At 51.0% G+C, this 17,322-nt stretch overlaps 1 protein-coding gene across 1 annotated transcript in view; it reads right to left on the bottom strand.

The window, feature by feature from the left end:
* The window catches only part of LOC1273981 (protein serrate), a 105,941-nt gene that overhangs the window by 10,375 nt on the left and 78,244 nt on the right, over positions 1–17,322 (bottom strand). The window contains exons 10-14 of the mRNA XM_061651024.1: positions 16,601–17,068; positions 12,356–12,469; positions 12,018–12,242; positions 9,782–9,909; positions 2,818–2,971 (exon numbers count right to left, since the gene is read on the bottom strand). Of these exons, the coding sequence (XP_061507008.1) occupies positions 2,818–2,971; positions 9,782–9,909; positions 12,018–12,242; positions 12,356–12,469; positions 16,601–17,068 (1,089 nt within the window). The remainder of the gene's footprint in view (positions 1–2,817; positions 2,972–9,781; positions 9,910–12,017; positions 12,243–12,355; positions 12,470–16,600; positions 17,069–17,322) is intronic.

Genomic DNA, 17,322 nt, shown 5'->3' on the forward strand with positions numbered 1-17,322 from the left:
CCGCTCTGGTGTGCGCGGGCTTACGAATGCTTTGCGAGGGAAGTGCGATAAATGGCGATTCTGGCAGGGGACGGCGATCATGTCTCTGTGGCGGACGGCGCAGACTGAGAGGGTGGAAGTTTTTGGGTGGAGCTGGCGCGATTCGATCGCACCAGATCAACGAGACGGCAAACATCCAGCCGTTCAAACGCGGATCGGTGAAAGGCACCGGTATGGTGCAGCGATCATGCATGATCGGGCCGTGAACGGACCCCGGCTTCGATCCGCTTATGAGCGATGTAGAACGATATGGAGCTGGACAGATGAACAAACTGTTAACAAACTTGTTAATTTAAATCGAGTGTTCGGTGAGAAAGGGAGTCGTGGCCCCCGCGGACATGATTTTTCCATCGCTTTCACGGCACGGCACAAGGGCAAGGTGCACTTCGGGCAGATGCACTGTGGGTAGGGCGTAGTGGAGGACGGAGGTCGCTCGCGGGTGTTTGTCTCCCGAGCGGCCCCTCAGCCGATGATGTATATCTGGATCAACAAGGGCTACATGAACGCGCAATTTGTTAGCGTTCGAAGGGGGAGCGTTAAGGAGGCAATCGTTCGCATTCGTACCGATGATTGCCGCACGATCAACAATGACAATCATATCTGGAAATGAACATGTTAACGGACATTTCTCTCTCTGGCTCGCTCCGGACGCAGTGCACGATCACGATGGGTTGGCATTTGGGAACGTCTGCGAGAAACGGTGGTTTCACCAGCTTCAATCTAACCCGTCCCGTGGTGTGGTGTACCCCTAGACACTAGAGGGCAGAAAATGAGCGATCGCGCCAATTCTACGCGGCACAACAGGACATGCGGGGTGTAATAAATATGTTCCAACCCGAAGCAGGTTGTGGACCGATACCCTCGGCTCCCGCTGTGATCGGCCAGCTGCACCAGAACCGTGTCCATCGTGACGCGTCACTCTGAATCGGGGAGCGGTTCGTCGTTTCACGCTTCCCGATCGTTTTCCCGATCGATTATGCGAACGCTGCGCACACATGGGTGGGAAAACGAATGGGAGCCAACCCGCGGGATAATTAACTGCCTCGGTGTCGTGTAGCCCCGTCGCGGAAACAAGCGGAAGGGAGCTCCAGGAGCCACCGACAAGACAAACGATCCGACGATCTGTCAGGACGATGGACGGACAGCTCGAGCAGCTCGATATCGCCCTTTGCTCGAAATTCTACTCGGGCTGTCTAGTCCTTTAGGGAAAGTGGTGTGGAAGGTTTTTTTCTCGCTGGCTGAAAGAAAGAGCGTGTTCGGCGCGGTGCACCAACACATGATACTAATTTATAGCCCTCCGATCTGTGGCACAGGAAACGCTTTTTCCGTTCGCGAAATTCCCAGCGGCCAGGGTCGGCGCGCAGCGAATAAATTGCATTTGACAGATTTTCCCATCGGCATCTGGTGCGTGAGATGCAGCAAAAAAAAAAAAGAAGAAGACGAAGAAGAGCTTTAACATGAAGCAAACATGATCGACCGAGGGGAAACGAGCAAATAAAACACCGTTTGGTGGATGATAAACAGCGAACGCTCGATTTCACCCGAGAAAGTGAGATCGCGCACGGCGCAGACGCGTCTTCTGGCAGCCGAACAGCGAACAGCTCAACGGCTCATCGAAGGCAGCACATCTTCAGAGCCACTTGTCGCATTCCTTACGACGACTCCAGTGTCCTTCCACAGAGAAGAGAGGTAGGCAGGGGGGGTCCCCCTGTGGAACGACGAGCGAGGATGCGATTGCCACCGAAACGCCAGAATCGGCACAGATCCCACCGGGGCGATATCACTGGCCAGAGTTTGTCCGTCGTTGTCGGCAGTTGATGGTGGGCAATAAAATACACCAAATACGGCACTGGCTGTAAATTATCCAAATGCTCCTTCTCCTCCTCCTGCGACCTGCTCCTCCAAGCGGTCCGAGGAGGTTTAAAAGTGGGTGGTTGTGTTGCAGCGCAGGACAGAGGGAAGAGCTTCTTTTCGATAGTTCGCCACAGCGCAAAGTGAAGCAGGCACCGGTTCGCACAGTCAAGAGCGATGTGCTGATGCTCGCTGATAGTGTGGTGATAGTGTGTGGAAAATAAACACATTCGCTTCGACGCGTCGCGACCGCAAGGGGGAAGCAAAATGGCACCGGCAGAGCGTGTGGCGTGACGGTCCGTGCAAGCGCGTTGAAATATTATAATGAATTATTGTATTATTATTATAATTATGTGTTAGGTGGACGATGCGTTGTGCTGTTTAGCGGCAACAGCGAGCCCGCCCCTGTCCCCTGTCGTCCAACCTGAGCCAGGCGCTTCTTCCGTTATCGCTCCGATACATCTCGATGCTGCTGCTGCTGCTGCTCTCTCTCTCGCTCTTGGTCAGCGCCAAAGACACAAAAATCGGACACCTTCATTTCGCGAGCACTGGGAGAAGCAGGCGGAAGAGCAGCCCGGCTGGGATGCTCCCAACGCGACCCGTGGCGGCTGTCATCGCGGTGGCGTATATGGCGCAATAAATTGGATGTCACGAATATGCTAATGTTCACGGTGGCTCCACCATGTCCGAATTGGGGTACTCCAAGGTGCGAAAAGAAATGGGGCCGAGCCGATCGAGCGAGCTTTCGATCGTGGTTTAATTTAGACACACGTCGTCGATAGTCACTTCCCCATCCTCCTCTTGGAACGACTGCTCTTGGAACAGTGACGACGCAGCTTTTCACCCAGCTTTGCGCATCGCATGCTGCCTTATCTTGTAAGAACGGGGAGAAGCAAACAAAAAAAATGGATACGAATGTACACTTACCGTTTGCACAGGGACCACCCTTTTCGCAGGGTACTCGCGGAAACTCGCAGTGACGGCCTGCGCGACCGGGAGGACAGTGACAGTAGTAGCCGCCCGGCGTGTTCAAACACTGACCCTCGATACACGGTGACGATACGCAATGATCTTTGGCCTCCTGCGAGAAAAAAAGAAAAGGCGGAAAAAAGGAAAACGCAAAAAGGTTAACAAATTGTGGATTGAGCGCACGGCGGCAATTAGAATGCATATGATAGTGGGCAATAAAATATTTCTGCCCGCTCTTGGCGAAGGCGGGTGGGGGGCACAAAACGGCACCGCGAACCGATACGATGATCGCCCGATACCGGGGTAGAAGTTTTGTTTATGTTGAACGAGCATAAAATCAAATTTTTATGGTAATGTTAGCCATCGGAAAGTGGTCGAAGCGGTGCGTCCCGGGACAGGTTGGTGGTTCAGCGCCTCCGCCCCCTCTGCAAACTGTGGCCTACAGCCTCGGGATGCGACAGAATGGTATTTAATTGGAGTGGGGCCGACATCGGGACCGTTTGAGTAACACACTCAGCTCGGATTATGATATTATCGCTCGTAGCTGAGCGCCGAATCCAGCAGCAGCAACAGCAGCAGCGATGAAAAGAAGCATTAGCAACACGACCCAAAGGAAACGAAAGCTGGTCCCTTTACCCGAGCCGGACACAATTTGGTGACTGGTGGTGATCGTGCGAAGAATGCGCTTTGCTTAAAAATAGAACACAATCTTCGGCATGGACGCACACACACTTTTCGCTCCGTTCTACTATCCAGCTAATCTGATTAGCGATCGATCGGGACGGTCGGGAGGGGAGACGAACGGTATGGTCGTTCGGTGGCCACGGTCAGGTGACGTTTTAATCGGCAACTTTTGACGTTTGTCGGGCCGGTGTCAAATACGAGGTGGATGATGAAGATAAGCAGCCAGAGAGGCCAGAAAAAGGTAATCAAACAGAGCAAAACGCCGTACGGCTGCGCGTAATAAATCGATCCCGATTATATGCCCGGTACAAGGGGCGTGAGAATGGCCGTGTCGTGACACTTGTTACATTTAACACCTTCGGGCCGGGGCACGGTCCTTTCTCTGGGGCGGCCATTCCTGGATTCGGACGGTTCGAAAATTGTCAATCAATATTTGGAATCTTAAGACGCTTGACCGAATGTATGGGGGAGGGGGAGAAGCAGCAAAAGCTTCTTATGTGAGCTGGCAAGGCAACGGTTCCAACCGACGAAATTGGGGAAAACATGGCGGGAGAAAACAAAACGAGCGTGCTATGGAAGGAAAGCGTAAAGTGAAAGATGGTGCACCGCACGGTTGTCGAGTAGGAGTAGACAATATCGCATTAACGCTAAGTTTTGCATTTCTCTGCTTTGTTTTTTTTTTGACTGACAGTAAGCTGGCCCCAGTCTCCGGACACACACACACACACACACACGGACTGGTTCGGGATTTAATCGATTATCGATATTCGCGCCTGCCCTGCTCAGTCAAACCCGGGGGGGATCAAACGAGCGCGCTTCTCACCTGTCTCCAAAATGAGCTCACCGGTTTTTAACACCCCACCGCCAGCCGAAATGGCTGTCCCAGCTTAAGGGTGAAGGCATTTGACCACCCCACCCTCGTTGTGCGCCTTTAAAATGATCCCCCCTTGCACTACCCCATTGCACCGCCGACTGTCAACTAAGACAACGAGTACAGGTTTGCTTGTTAAATGAGTCGCTTCGGTGCAGTTTTGGTCGTGGCCGGCGAGCTCCCACGGCACCCAGCAACCGCTTCCGGCTAGTGCTACAGTTTGTTAACGTTGTTGTTGTTGTTGTTGTCGGGTGGCATGCAACTGGGGCCTTTCCCGACACTCGCAGGAGTGATTTAATTTAATGATCCACTCTCGGCAAGGGAGAACCAATTCGTTAGCAATGATTTAATTTGGCCCCGTATTTGGTGCGCCGACCAGCCGCCCTCCCGCTCCCCTCCTCTCCCGGTAGCGGTTCTGAGCATTTCAACCCAAGTGGTTGCGAAGAATGCCTGGGCGAAGATCTTGAGAAATTTGCCGGTGACGATGAGAGTGGCTGAATGTTTTCGGCATCAACGGATGCTGACCGGAGGGTGGGCGATGCTACACATTTTTCTCACCAAGCGCAAACCTTTCTCTTGCTCGTGTGAAGGTAAAGCGATACTGGTGTGTTGTGGTTTGCCTTTTTTTGCCAGCGCTTGATTTTCGGCACTTGACAGTGTTAAGGGTGCGGTAGGATTTGTTTGCTTGCAGCAGAAGCAAAGCAGCATCTGCTAAACGGGGGTGTTTTTTGGTGTGGAACGTTACACCGATTCAAACAGGGATGGTTAATTGCTGCCGCTTGGCAGGAGTTAGGTGCGTGTATCGGCTTACCGGGTGCGAAGATTAACGACCGGTTCGTGCCATCCATGCGCGGGCACCATTCGCCGCTAACACGAAATGTAATGCAAGAAAAATCAATCACCCGCACTGCGAACTATTTATGGGAATGGCGTTCCCCCCCTGGTGTGTCGGCGGAGGTGTGAATCGACTACCAAAATTGGAGCTCCTTTTCAGCATTCCAATTATTATTTCTGATGGGATGCATCGTCAAGCTGCACTATGGCGTGTGGGGCAGCTGATGAAAACATGCAAATAAATCCTCCAACTCCAACCCAGAGCACGATATCCCGCTGTGCCACGATCAATCAAACTCATCTAACCTAACGAGACGGCTGCTGCGCCGACCAACAAACCGTTGGACGTCAGCGTTAGAGAAGACGAACCCAATCTCCCAATCGATTGCGTTCGATTGCAAAAAAAAATATACACCCCGGTCCAACCCAACCAGGTTGAAAATATCAATCCCGCCGATAACATGACACATTCATCCAATTACGCAAGCTACATAATGAAATGCTCCAACACTGCGTCCGACAAGCGTCCTTTATGCGCCAAACGGCTGTGAGCGAGCGAGGGAGAGATGTTAATCAATTAGCGTCTAGCATTTGCTGTTTCCGGAAAAGCGCAAACCAGCGCCACGAGTTTGCACACCTTGTTTTTTCTTCTCGATCTCTCGATCGATCGGTTGTATTTGTGCGCACCAAAAAACCGCAACCCTTTCTAAACCGAGCGCGAAACGCTTTCTTCTGCCCCGCCGGCAGGAGCAGTTACACTACTCGCATTTGTTTCGCGAGGTCGTCGTCGCCGACCGAGTGAACGGTGCGAAATAACCTTTCGGGTGAGTTTGATTTGTTGTACATAATTGCCCTGCCAGGGTGTGTGTGTGTGTGCGAGTGCGGGGGGATACACAGCGCTCACAGGCCATAATGGAACCGTATCGATCGACTGCAGCGACACTACAGTGCAGTGCACCGGTGCAAGTGCAAGCGCTACTAGCAACCAGCAGGTGCATTCACCGGTCCCGTTTGCCCCGCCACTGAGCCCACCTGTCGCGGGCGCTGGTGCATTTTTATATTACATTTAAAATAATTTATTTATTTCATTTCAAGCCAGCAGCTGACCGGCCGGGGCTGGGGCTTTTAAATGCTTCTTGCACCGCACCGGTAGCGCCGCAGCGCGCATTTGTTCGGTCCGCCGTGCCGTGCCCAGGGGTTCGTGTATGTTCGCATGTTCGCATGCGCCCTTCTACCCGGCAAACCCAGTGCCCGTGCTACGCCGCCCCAACCCTCCTCCCCCCCCCCACCTGCCAACGGTTTGGGACGGGCACAAAATCCGTGCCATTTCGTAATCGGTATCAGAGGAAGGAGGCTAAGAAGGTAGTGAGGGTGCGCCTCAAACGGCCGCACGACCGACGGGGACGGACGACCGTGGCGCAAGTGTGGCGTTTTGCAGTCTCTAGTGTGTGAGAGATAATAAAAAGGCGAATAACATATTAAATCTTGAACCGTCACTCTAGTCAACATTTCAACGGGATTGCAGCGCACCGGAGGGGCCAGTTGCCGTTTTGCCCGACGAGATGGTTTGTCTTTGCTGTATTTCTCTTTCTGTGTGTGTGTGCTTGTGCAAACCGGTAGTGTAGGTACGAAGAGCCGCTGCACTCGGTGGCACCATTTGGTGGATTCGCGAAAAACTGCACGACTATTGCGTACGCAATGTAAACGTATGTGTGTGTGCGGGGTGAAAAAAATTGACATCACAACATAACTCTCTACAAGCACTCGCGGCCTGACGCTGCACTGCAAACGGCGGACAAACGGGACCACTCGGGTACCGCCGAGAGGCGGTGGGAAAAAAATACCGAACAGGAGCACGGGAAAACAAGTGCAGACGATATCACTGCAACCGCACCAAACAGGTTCAGCAGAAGAACGTTGGAGGCAATCGTACAAGCTTTCAAACAGCTCGCTTAGCCACCCTCCCCTCGAACTCTGGGGTGGGTTCTCGGCCTGTGCTGTTGGGGATGTGCCACCCCAAAAGTTGGTCGACAATGTGAATCGCCTGTTGGGAGCTTAGGATGGCCGAAGGTCTAACCTGTCTCTTTACGTTCCCGCTCTAAGCTAGTGATAGTTTCATTTGCATACTCATTAAGTGTCACTTGTTTGCGGGTCTCAGTGCTGGGCAGTGTCGAGGGCCGACGGCAGAAGGGATACTGTAGAGCTGGAGACCCGCAGAAGCCCTCTGGCGGGCGGCGGTAGGATATGGCCATCACAATCGGCATTAAATACATACGCTGGGTGCTACTGCATTTCTAATATCCGTTCTCCTTTTTTGTTCCCGCTTTGGTTTACGACCAGGTACGACACATGTCCCGGGGGCCGAGACGGATTAGACGGATTGATCGCCTTAAGAAGGGAACGGTATCACTTACGATGAAAAACGCCAGTTACACGGGAATAACTGTTTGCTGTTTGCTCGAGGTACGCGATATGTATGCAAAATATTTCGAAAAAAAGAAGCACCTCAGAGAATAGGGCACGAAGATGGGCTTCGCGGATCGGAGCTGCTGGCTCGAGATATTATCCGGCTTGTTGATTCAAGAATTCATGAGCTGATAAATGGTTTTAACGCAAAGACAAATTGCTTCCAATCCGATCCTCGCCAACCAGATAGACGGCTGCTGCTGCTGCTTGCTACCAGTTCCTAGCGAGCCTTTCCGCTTATGCTAGTCTCTCATCATGACCACCATCATCATCATCATCATCACCATCACCAGTGGTGTATTTATACATTTGTTTCCCTCACTTCGTGCTTACACGTTCACGCATTTGTCCCAGCATTAAGCTGGTTTGTATACCTTCCCTTCTTTCGGTTTGATGGGTTTTGTTTTGCTTTAACCATTCCGCGCCTCTGCGGCACCACTCCAGCTGCCCCGGCACATCCTTCCCGACTGTTCCGAAACGGCTTCGCTATTATCTTTTTATATCTTTATAAATTAATTTTTATTTTATGACCGTTCATTTACATTGGGGCAGCGGTTTGTGGCCACGGGGAAGCAGATGGCACCGTGCGCCGCGCCCGGGAGGACACGATGCTAAAAAAAAAACCGACACGCAAATCATAAATATTTAAAGGGACTTCCATCTCTCCGTGCTGCGGCGAAGGTGGCGACCGTATTTAAACCGGAGGAGGAAAAATAAAATCAGAAAAGCATTTCACTGCAGGCTGACCGGACACAAACACGCGCACGCACACACGCATTCCGGGATTTGAGAATGAATTTCCAGCCCCCGCGGCAAGACGCTGGCTCGAGTGGGTGGTCAGAGGAAGGGCGTTTTTTTGGGACGAGAAGGGACACACAAACGGCCAGATTTCACCTTGTTGCCCAAATGATTCTGCCGATCGAACAAACGAAGCTTTCCCCCCGAGATTTACGGACCGCGCGCGGCCCCGAAGCGAAGCAACGAGGAAAGGTAACAAGATATTATTGTGTGTTAAGTTCGTTAAATGGCTTGTGGCGCGGTGGCCCGTCCTGGTCGTGGGGTGCGATGTGTTGGCGTGTTTTGTGTTGCATTATGTTGACACGTTGTATTGTGTGTGTAAATGGTTGCTGGGATGGGAGACGGGGCAATGGGAGGCGGCGGACGCAATTCCTCGTTTGTCAACCGATCGGTGGTCAATCTGTCATCCGCCAAGAGGCTAACACAAAAAAGGCTCCCAGTGTCCTATTTGTTATCGCGCTTTGCTCTGGTAGGTTTTCTGCATCTTGTGTGCCAGATCTGCTCCGTCCCAGCAGAGCTGGTGGGCTGGGACGCAGCCAAAGGGGTTTCACATAATTATCGGAAGTATTATTATGTTAAGTCGTTCCCTGTCTCCTGGCTCGGACTGCTTCACACTGTCACAGTGCGCGCGTTCCGTTGTGGTGGGTGTCATTCGTCATGGGTGACAATACGTGAGGCGAGTTCTCCCTTCGGCTGTGGTCTCGTTTTGGTATTGAAGAAAAATGAAACGAAAATGTTGCAAGCCATGGTTTCCCTCTCCCCTCCCCCACTATGGGGGGATATTTTGAGTCGCTCGGGACAAAGCTGACAAGACGTTAGCTTTATCTTGTGGGACAAAATTCCTGTCCGGCTTGAGCCGTAGGTATCGAGATGAATGGACAGCGCGACAACCCATCATCTGTGCTGTGCTGCGTGGTCCGCGGCCCGATGATCGAACGTAGGCGATGCGTCCAATTAGCTAGCACGATTCAATGCAAGCGACCCCAAAATGAGGAGTAAAAAGCGCGACTGTCAGCAAGAAGCATAATAAATAATCATATATTACGTGGCCGGAGCCATTAGAACCGTTAGCGCAAAGCGTTGTCCCGTTGACGGTCATTAGAGCATCAAAAGACTTCAATGCGACAGCTGCAACGAACTCCTGCTTTCCATGCTGGCCGCAATGGTTGGCCCGTATTGGCATGTAAATTACGTTAAATTTGTTTGAAATTTTAAAAAAAGAAAACACACAGCCTTCACACAGGCGTTTTATCTTGCTGACGCACTTACCTCGCACAGCGTGCCCGAAAATCCGAGCGGGCAGATGCACTTGAAGTTACCGATGAAGTCGACACATTCGCCACCGTTACGGCAGGGAAAGTTGGCACACTCGTTGATGTCGGTGCTGCAATCGCGACCTGTGGAGGAAAGCATAAACGGAAGATTAATACCGCAGCTCTGTAATGTTGATTTCATTACTACGCTGATTCATTTGAGTAGATTTAATCCCTGCCTTACTGGTCCGTTAGAATAGGAAAAGAACGTTAGTGGCAACAAGACGAAAACACGGGGCGCTCCCGTTCCCATTCCCCCTCCCTCCCTCCCCTAATCAAATAGAGAAAAAGAGATGAAAATTTGTTGAATGTAATGAACATATTTCATCGGCCTAAGTCCACGGTCGTCTTTTCTTCGCCTGCTCGTTCCCGGCGGTATTGCCGCCGCGGTTGCCCTTCTTTGTTGCTGCTTCTTCACGTCACCACAATATAAAAGCACACCCGTTTTCTTATACAATCCCAGCCCAGCACTTGAGGGGCTTTTTATCAGGTGCCACAGCGTTGGTTCGTTCGCTCGTTCGTTCGTTCGTTCGTGTACCAGCGGACCGGCGCATTCAAGGTTTAATAGATGATATTTTAAAAAGCTGAAGATTAATCAAAAATATAAAAACCACGCTACCGGAATATGATTATTATCGTGGCGCGAGAAGGCGCGCGAAGAAAACCCGCCCGGTAACCGTCATTTGTAGCGAATTTGAATACACGCGGCCGTACACAAGGGGGCGGTAAGGGGTAATCGGAGTGGTGGCCCCATGAAGGGTACATTTTATTAATATCTTTTCGCGCTCTACAGTTCGTTTCATGTTGGATGTTGTGTGGAGCCTTTTTTTAATGCTGCTGCTGTTGTCGTTGTTGTTGTTGTTGTTGGGACTGGGGTATTCATCCCTTTTTTCACTCCGGTATTCAGCTCACAGACGTTAAGCAGCCGGGTGGTACGAGACCATGGAATGGTTGTTAATTTGTCTTTGCATTTATGAGAAATTGGAAGCATTATTATTTTAAATACATTTAAACGAACAACATTTGTTGCGCCGGGGCTGAGAAGAAACGGACGGACCCACTTCGGGATGCATTCGCTGAAGTGTAAAGCAGCAGCAGCAGCAGCAGTAGCCTCATTACCGATTGGAAACGATGGGATTAGGGCTGCATATTGGTGCAGTTTGAATGAAATTATCATTAGTAAGACATTATCGTGACTAGCTTAATAGCCAGCGAACGGTCCACGCGGTGGGAAATTAATATGTATCATTTCCCTTTCCACTGGCACGCACAGGTATGCGAGACAAAGCGTGGAAAAATCAAACCAGCAAGAAGATCGCGCTGCATGTGCGAGCAAGCACGATCGTGGAACGATTGATCGTACACCCCATTCACATGACAGCCCGCAGTGTTTTCAATTTTGACAGACCGCGGCACCGGCATCGCTACAATTACGATTCTAATTGACAGCGGGAGCAGATCGGGAGCAGGCGAGGAGGCTCATCTTGTTTGTGGAGGCTGCCAGCAAGACTACCGCATACTGCGATCGTTGTATCGGCGGGATTCCCTGTTCACGCACAGCGGTACTCCAATCAACGGGCAAACACCGCCGATTAGCTGGCGGTTTGATTAATTGAAATTAGACGACAACTGGAACTCGTCGGACCAGCAAAGTGTGTGTGTGTGTGGTTCCGAAAAACGAAACGAACCATAAACAACAGATCACGCCCGACACAACAACGCAACGTAGGGGTCGTGAAGCAGCAGGTAGGTTGCACGAATTTCCCGCACAAATTAAGTCAAACAATTTACCCATCCACGTGGTCAAATAGGGGAACCCATCCGGGCAGCCTCGTACCGTACCGGCGATGTTTTGGGGTAAACAGGTACAAAATGGTACCCATGAGGGCACACTTGAAGCTGGAACTCCTGTCGGTAGCGTTTGATTGATGAATTATGCCACTTCCAGCTGTGCTACCTATGGCAAGCGCCTACAGGGCTTCGGTTAGTGGCCGTTTGTGTTTGGCTGTATGCGTAATTTCATTTAGCTGGGAGTTTTTGTTTCGGTCCTAGCGTCACGTCCAGCCAGTTGTTTCGTTGGAGCAGGGCAGTCGATCATCATAAATCATGAACGCTTCCGGGAGACAAATTGTTGGAAAGCCTGCTGGCTCTCCTCGGGGCGCGGTCTAGGGGAGCACTCAGCTCATAATTACCTGTATATCCAACGGCGCAAGCGCAATGGTAATCGTTGACCAGATCGATACAGGTGGCGCCATTCTTGCACTTGCCAACGCAGTCGTCCAGATTCTTGGCGCAGGTCGGACCGCCCCAACCCTCCAGGCAGGTGCACTGGAACGAACCGGGCAGATTGCGACACGATTCCGCATTTATACAGGGTCCCAGGCCGGACGCAACGTTCGACTCGCATTCATCGACATCTGCGGATAAGGGACAAGCGATAGATGGTAAGAGACAGAGAGAAAAAGAAAGCGTTAGAAGACGAGCAGCTCAAGTGTGAACTAAGATCGCACACCGGCCTCGAACCACTCACCGTTCTGGCAGGTGTCTCCGGTCCACTGTGGTGGACATTCGCAGCGAAACTTGCCGATCAGATCGATACAAGTGCCACCGTTTCGGCACGGTGCATCGGCACATTCGTCGATATCTGGAAGTGAAAAAAAAAGACAAACATAAAAAGGGTGAGATAAGAAAAGCCGAAGAAAGGAGCTAAATTGCAGCCGTATCGATCGAAGAGAATGCAGGCGCTAATGAATGGTGGTGCAAATGAGGGGCAAGGGTATGTGCCGTCACACCATGTTGGCCTCCGTGCTTGGCTATGATCGATCGTTATATGATAAAATGGGACAATCAAACAGGGAAACTGGCCGAGACCTGTGACCGTTATCGTGCCGTTATCGTGGACGAATCTCCTGCAGTGCAAACGTGCCAGGAAGTGTCTTTCGTTCGCCTTTCACACAGACCTCCATGTCAAACGCGGCCGTATTATGACGTTTTGGGGTTGATGGGTTTGAGCGAGTAGCTGGCGAGTTGATTGGAGCTCCCTTGGAAGGGCACACTACCATGATGGGGCTGACCGCAATTTCGGCCCGGGATAACGCATGACGTGGTAATTAGCTCGGCCAAGAATGACCGGCGAGCGCACGATCTAGATCCGTTCGGGCTCGTGGCACACTCTGCCGTCAGGATTGCAGAGACCCGGGAGGGATGCCTTTCAATTTGGCACAGGGCGGATGCTGGAAGAGAAGGACGCTGCTGGAGCAAGCTGGTGATGTTCGGGCCCGGTATCAAAACGGTACGCGTGATTGGCGCTCCTCCACCCCAGCTCTAACGAAAGCAAATGGCGGCCGGATGTCAGATGTCAAGTGGCGTTGCTTTGTTTTGGGTTTGATTGGGAATGAATTCTCCCGTGTCCATTGCCCCCCCCCCCCCCCCAACTACGCCTTACCGGTCTGCATTCGCCTGCGTTTTGTCGGCTCTCTCCCCCACAAACCGTTTTTGATGGATGATTAATTGGGCGCTCGTACATCTTGACGGCACCCGACGGTCCTCCGCGGCCTGGTGTTTTATTTTTATTTTACCTTTTTTCCCCCGGGATGCGGTGGCTGCTGTCAGGTTTGGGCGAAAAGAGCGAGTCGGAAATCAAAGCAGTAGTAAACAGTCAAATACTGCCGCCCTCGGTTGCTGGTACCACGGTTGCACGTTTCCCTTTACGCGGGGCTGTGTGAAAGATTGGTTCCTTGTTGCTTGCGTCGCTTGGCTTGGGCTGCGTCTGTTGCCACAACCACAGAACCGTTCTGTCGGTGTAGAGGGTGATTGCGCTACAACTAGTCGCGCGGGATGTGCAAACAAGCATGCAAAGGTAGAAATCCCATTTCAATCCCATGCAAAAGGAGAGGAACGCCACCACAAAACTACCGTGCAACCGCACCCGGTCGCGTGAAAGGGGTTGCGCGTGGGGTCGTGGTTGCCTTTCTGCTTTTAAATGTGCTGTCTTGTGCTCCCTTCCCCCCGGGGGTCCCAATTCCTCGGGTGGCGGCCCAATTGGTCTTTGCGGTTGTTGGTAACGAGATTGATTCAATCAGCATAAATACACATACACACAGAAGTTCTTGGGGGTACTTCGGCGCACTCGAACGTGTGGTTGTAACATGCATTCACATCGATTTGTTTGTGCACGGGATGTGCATGGGGAAATTACAATTTATTTTCTAGAAAATATGCTGCCTCCTTGCTGTCACCCGGCCTGCAAGGCTACAGGGAAGGGTTGGAGCGCCACCGCGGTAATGTCGTGGTATCTTGCTGCCGCGGTAATAGGTGATGGGGGTCGAAAAGCGTTGTTGGTGGTGGTGGTGGTGAATCAGCGCCAGAGCAGCGCCATATCTCGCCCGATCGCTCGAGGGACAGCCCGCGGGGCACACAGAAGCGACAAACTTGCAGCAGTCATTTATTCAAATTAAAAATATTTACAATTCAATGGGAAATAAATACACACGTTCTTGACTCTTGGGCTCTTGGGCTCTGCAATCTTCTTCGCTCGGCGTAGGGCGAGGACAAGCGAATATGCAATCGCGGGAACGTGTGGTGTCGTCAAGGACTTGTCTTCGATTGCATTAATTTGGTGCCGGGAATCAAATGGAGCTCGAAGCCTGTGAGTATGTGTCGTGGCTAAGCCTCTGCGGATGTTCGTTAGCTACCGGTGTTTTGTGCACTCGCCTCAAGTGCGGTCCTGGGATGGAATTCAATAGTAGCGATCGTTACCAACAGGGCGAGGGAAAATAAAATGACTCGCTCACACGTTCCTACTCGATAATCCATCCGGACGATCCGGCTGCCCCAATCCCGTCAGACGGGTACGGTGTTGTTATGCTATTTGTACAACGATTAGGAGCGTCGACCGTGGACCGTTTGGGTCGTTTCCGCAAGATTTATGCTCTTCGTGTCCGGACTCCGGGTGATGCGTGGTTCGTCCCGGAGAAGAAGCAAGATAAATTCGCGCAATAATTAGGTGGCGCGGAAGTCCGTCGGATGTCAACCGCGGTGAGAAAACAAGCAGCCACAGGCCACACCTTGTCAGCGTTTGCCGCCAAAGAGCCGCAATTATCGTCATAATTGATCGTCGAACGGCGACGGCGAGTGATCGCTACCGCTAAACGATCGATCTTGTTAGCATGTGCACGTTTTGTGACGAAAAATGGCAATGCGACGGCAGAGCAGTGTGGTTGGATTTCTTTTTGGAGAATAATTTTAATATTTTTATTTGGAGCACCCGCAGCGTGAAAATCATTCAAATTATGCACACGACTACGCACAAAAAAAGCACAAAACAACCTCGCTTTGCAGTCGCTTTCCCAACCGTACCGGCGCTCATCACATAAAAATTCGTCATTTCGTTCTATCGGTGATCGGTTTTTAATAATGTCCAATTTTTCGAAGTTTGCTTTTCGGTCTATCCTTCCTGTGTGCTCGCCGGGCCCGGGCCTGGTCGATGTGTCGGTGTTGCGATCGATGAGTGAGCAATAAATAATAAATTTAATGCGCCAGAGATGAAGTCTTCACAGCTTCGGATTGGCGTTCGGTGCGAGAATTATGTAAATAAGCGCAGTTGGGCGCAGTGCGCGCTCGATTGGAAGCTTGTGCGGTTTGATTGAGCCACACAACCGGGCCACAAAAGGTACAAACTATCCTCCCCCTCCCCAGCCATCCCGGTGAAAAGGAAGTAAGGCTTATGGCAGGTTTTGGGCAACCGCAACGAATGCTGATTCTGATGCTTTCCGGTGCCTTTTCTACCCCTTTTTTACCGCTTGTGTGTGTGTGGCACACTCGTTCTCTAATGAAGTGAAGATCAACGGCACTTTTCATGCTCGCGTTAGCTGCGGTTGTGTGGAAATCTGGCTCCCAAAATACAGAAAAAAGGAAGACATTCTCGTTCTCAATCGTGAACGCTTTAGGGTCGCTGGCTAGACGTATGGCCGTGAAATTGCTAATAAATCCACGTTCGGTGATCGATGCTCGGTCTAGCTCGTTTACCCTGGAACAAAGTGTGCGCGTGTGTCGAACGGATTATCCATTTACTCGTCCCATGGAGGAAATGTTTAATGTTTAAATAATAATCGAACCAAGCGTGCTGTAAAGTTTGTGCTGTTGCTTCTCGTTTTTCTTCAAGAATGTTTTTGAGTAAAAAAAAGGTTCGTTTCTTCACTCGAAGCTCTCTATCCTAGAACACCATCGTGCCAGTAGAATGGGACAGAATTGGTCAAAGAAAATAATGAATACAATAATTTAGAATAATTAGCGTGTAGTTTGGGGGTTCCTTTGGAGGTTCTGAAACGAACATTTCTTTGTGCTGCTTCAATTCATCTCCAAAACTTTGTTTGGAGCGGAGACTATGTTCTTTTCGTTCGTTTTAAAAAAGAACCACATTAAAATCGCATCGCACTGAACTGTAAATGTATATGAGAGAAATGCCTCGTTACGTACGGTTTGGTGTTTTCTACTTTATTTTACTACCCAAGCCCCAAAAAACGCGAGGACAGTACAACGTCGATACATAAACACTTTGAACGGAGGTACATCAAACGTCAAAAGCACACAAGCGAGAGAGAAATAAGCGCACAATGTCTTAAAGGGAGTCTTGAAATTTGTCAGTTGTGTGATTAATGGTTCAAATCTGAAATTGAAACATAGCGGAACGGCACGAAAGGCAATGGACGAATCCTCCGATGGGAGATGTTTCCATCAACACAGCTGAAATACTGGCTAAACAGGGTATACTTACTTATTTCACAAGTCGGCCCCGTCCATCCGGGTGCACAGGTACAGACGAAATCTTTCATTGGCTGGGGACCACCGGCGGATGGTGCCGGAAGCCCAGCGGAAGACGACGAGGAGCCCGACTTGGCTTGATCCTTCGAGTCGAGCGTACCGGAGCCGGAACCGGCGGAGGAACCGCCGCCCGTACCGGCAGCACTGCGTCCGAACGGTTTGCCCATCGAAGACATGCCGCGCATCCCGCGCACTACGATGGAAGCAACGGTGGAGGAAGCGACGGCAGCCGATTTGTCGTTTCCGGTTAGCGTACAAGTGCCGCCATTTTTGCACGGTTGAGGCGCGCACGGATGCTCGACGATTTCGCACCGGGTGCCCGAGAGTCCTTCGGCGCACGTGCACCGGTACTGGTCCGGTGCCGTGTTTTCACACGTGCCACCGTGCATGCACGGCTCGTGCGTGCCGCAGTAGTTGAGATCTGTCAGGGAATGGAGAAAAAGAGAGAATGTTATACATAGTGTAAGTAAAATAGGTAAAATATACAAAAAAAAGAATTATGTATTTTATTATAAAAAAATGAACACAAAACTAACCAAAAGAGGAATATTGTTTTCGTGGGAGATAAACACTCGTGTGACCTCGAAAAAGAAAAAAACAAACAAGTTCTCGATATACAGACAGTTGGTATCATGTGCGGAAGTGGTAACAGTTGTCCGTAATCGTTCCGGACAC

This window comes from Anopheles gambiae, chromosome 2 (genome assembly GCF_943734735.2).
Source record: "Anopheles gambiae chromosome 2, idAnoGambNW_F1_1, whole genome shotgun sequence".
Lineage (NCBI taxonomy): Eukaryota > Metazoa > Arthropoda > Insecta > Diptera > Culicidae > Anopheles > Anopheles gambiae.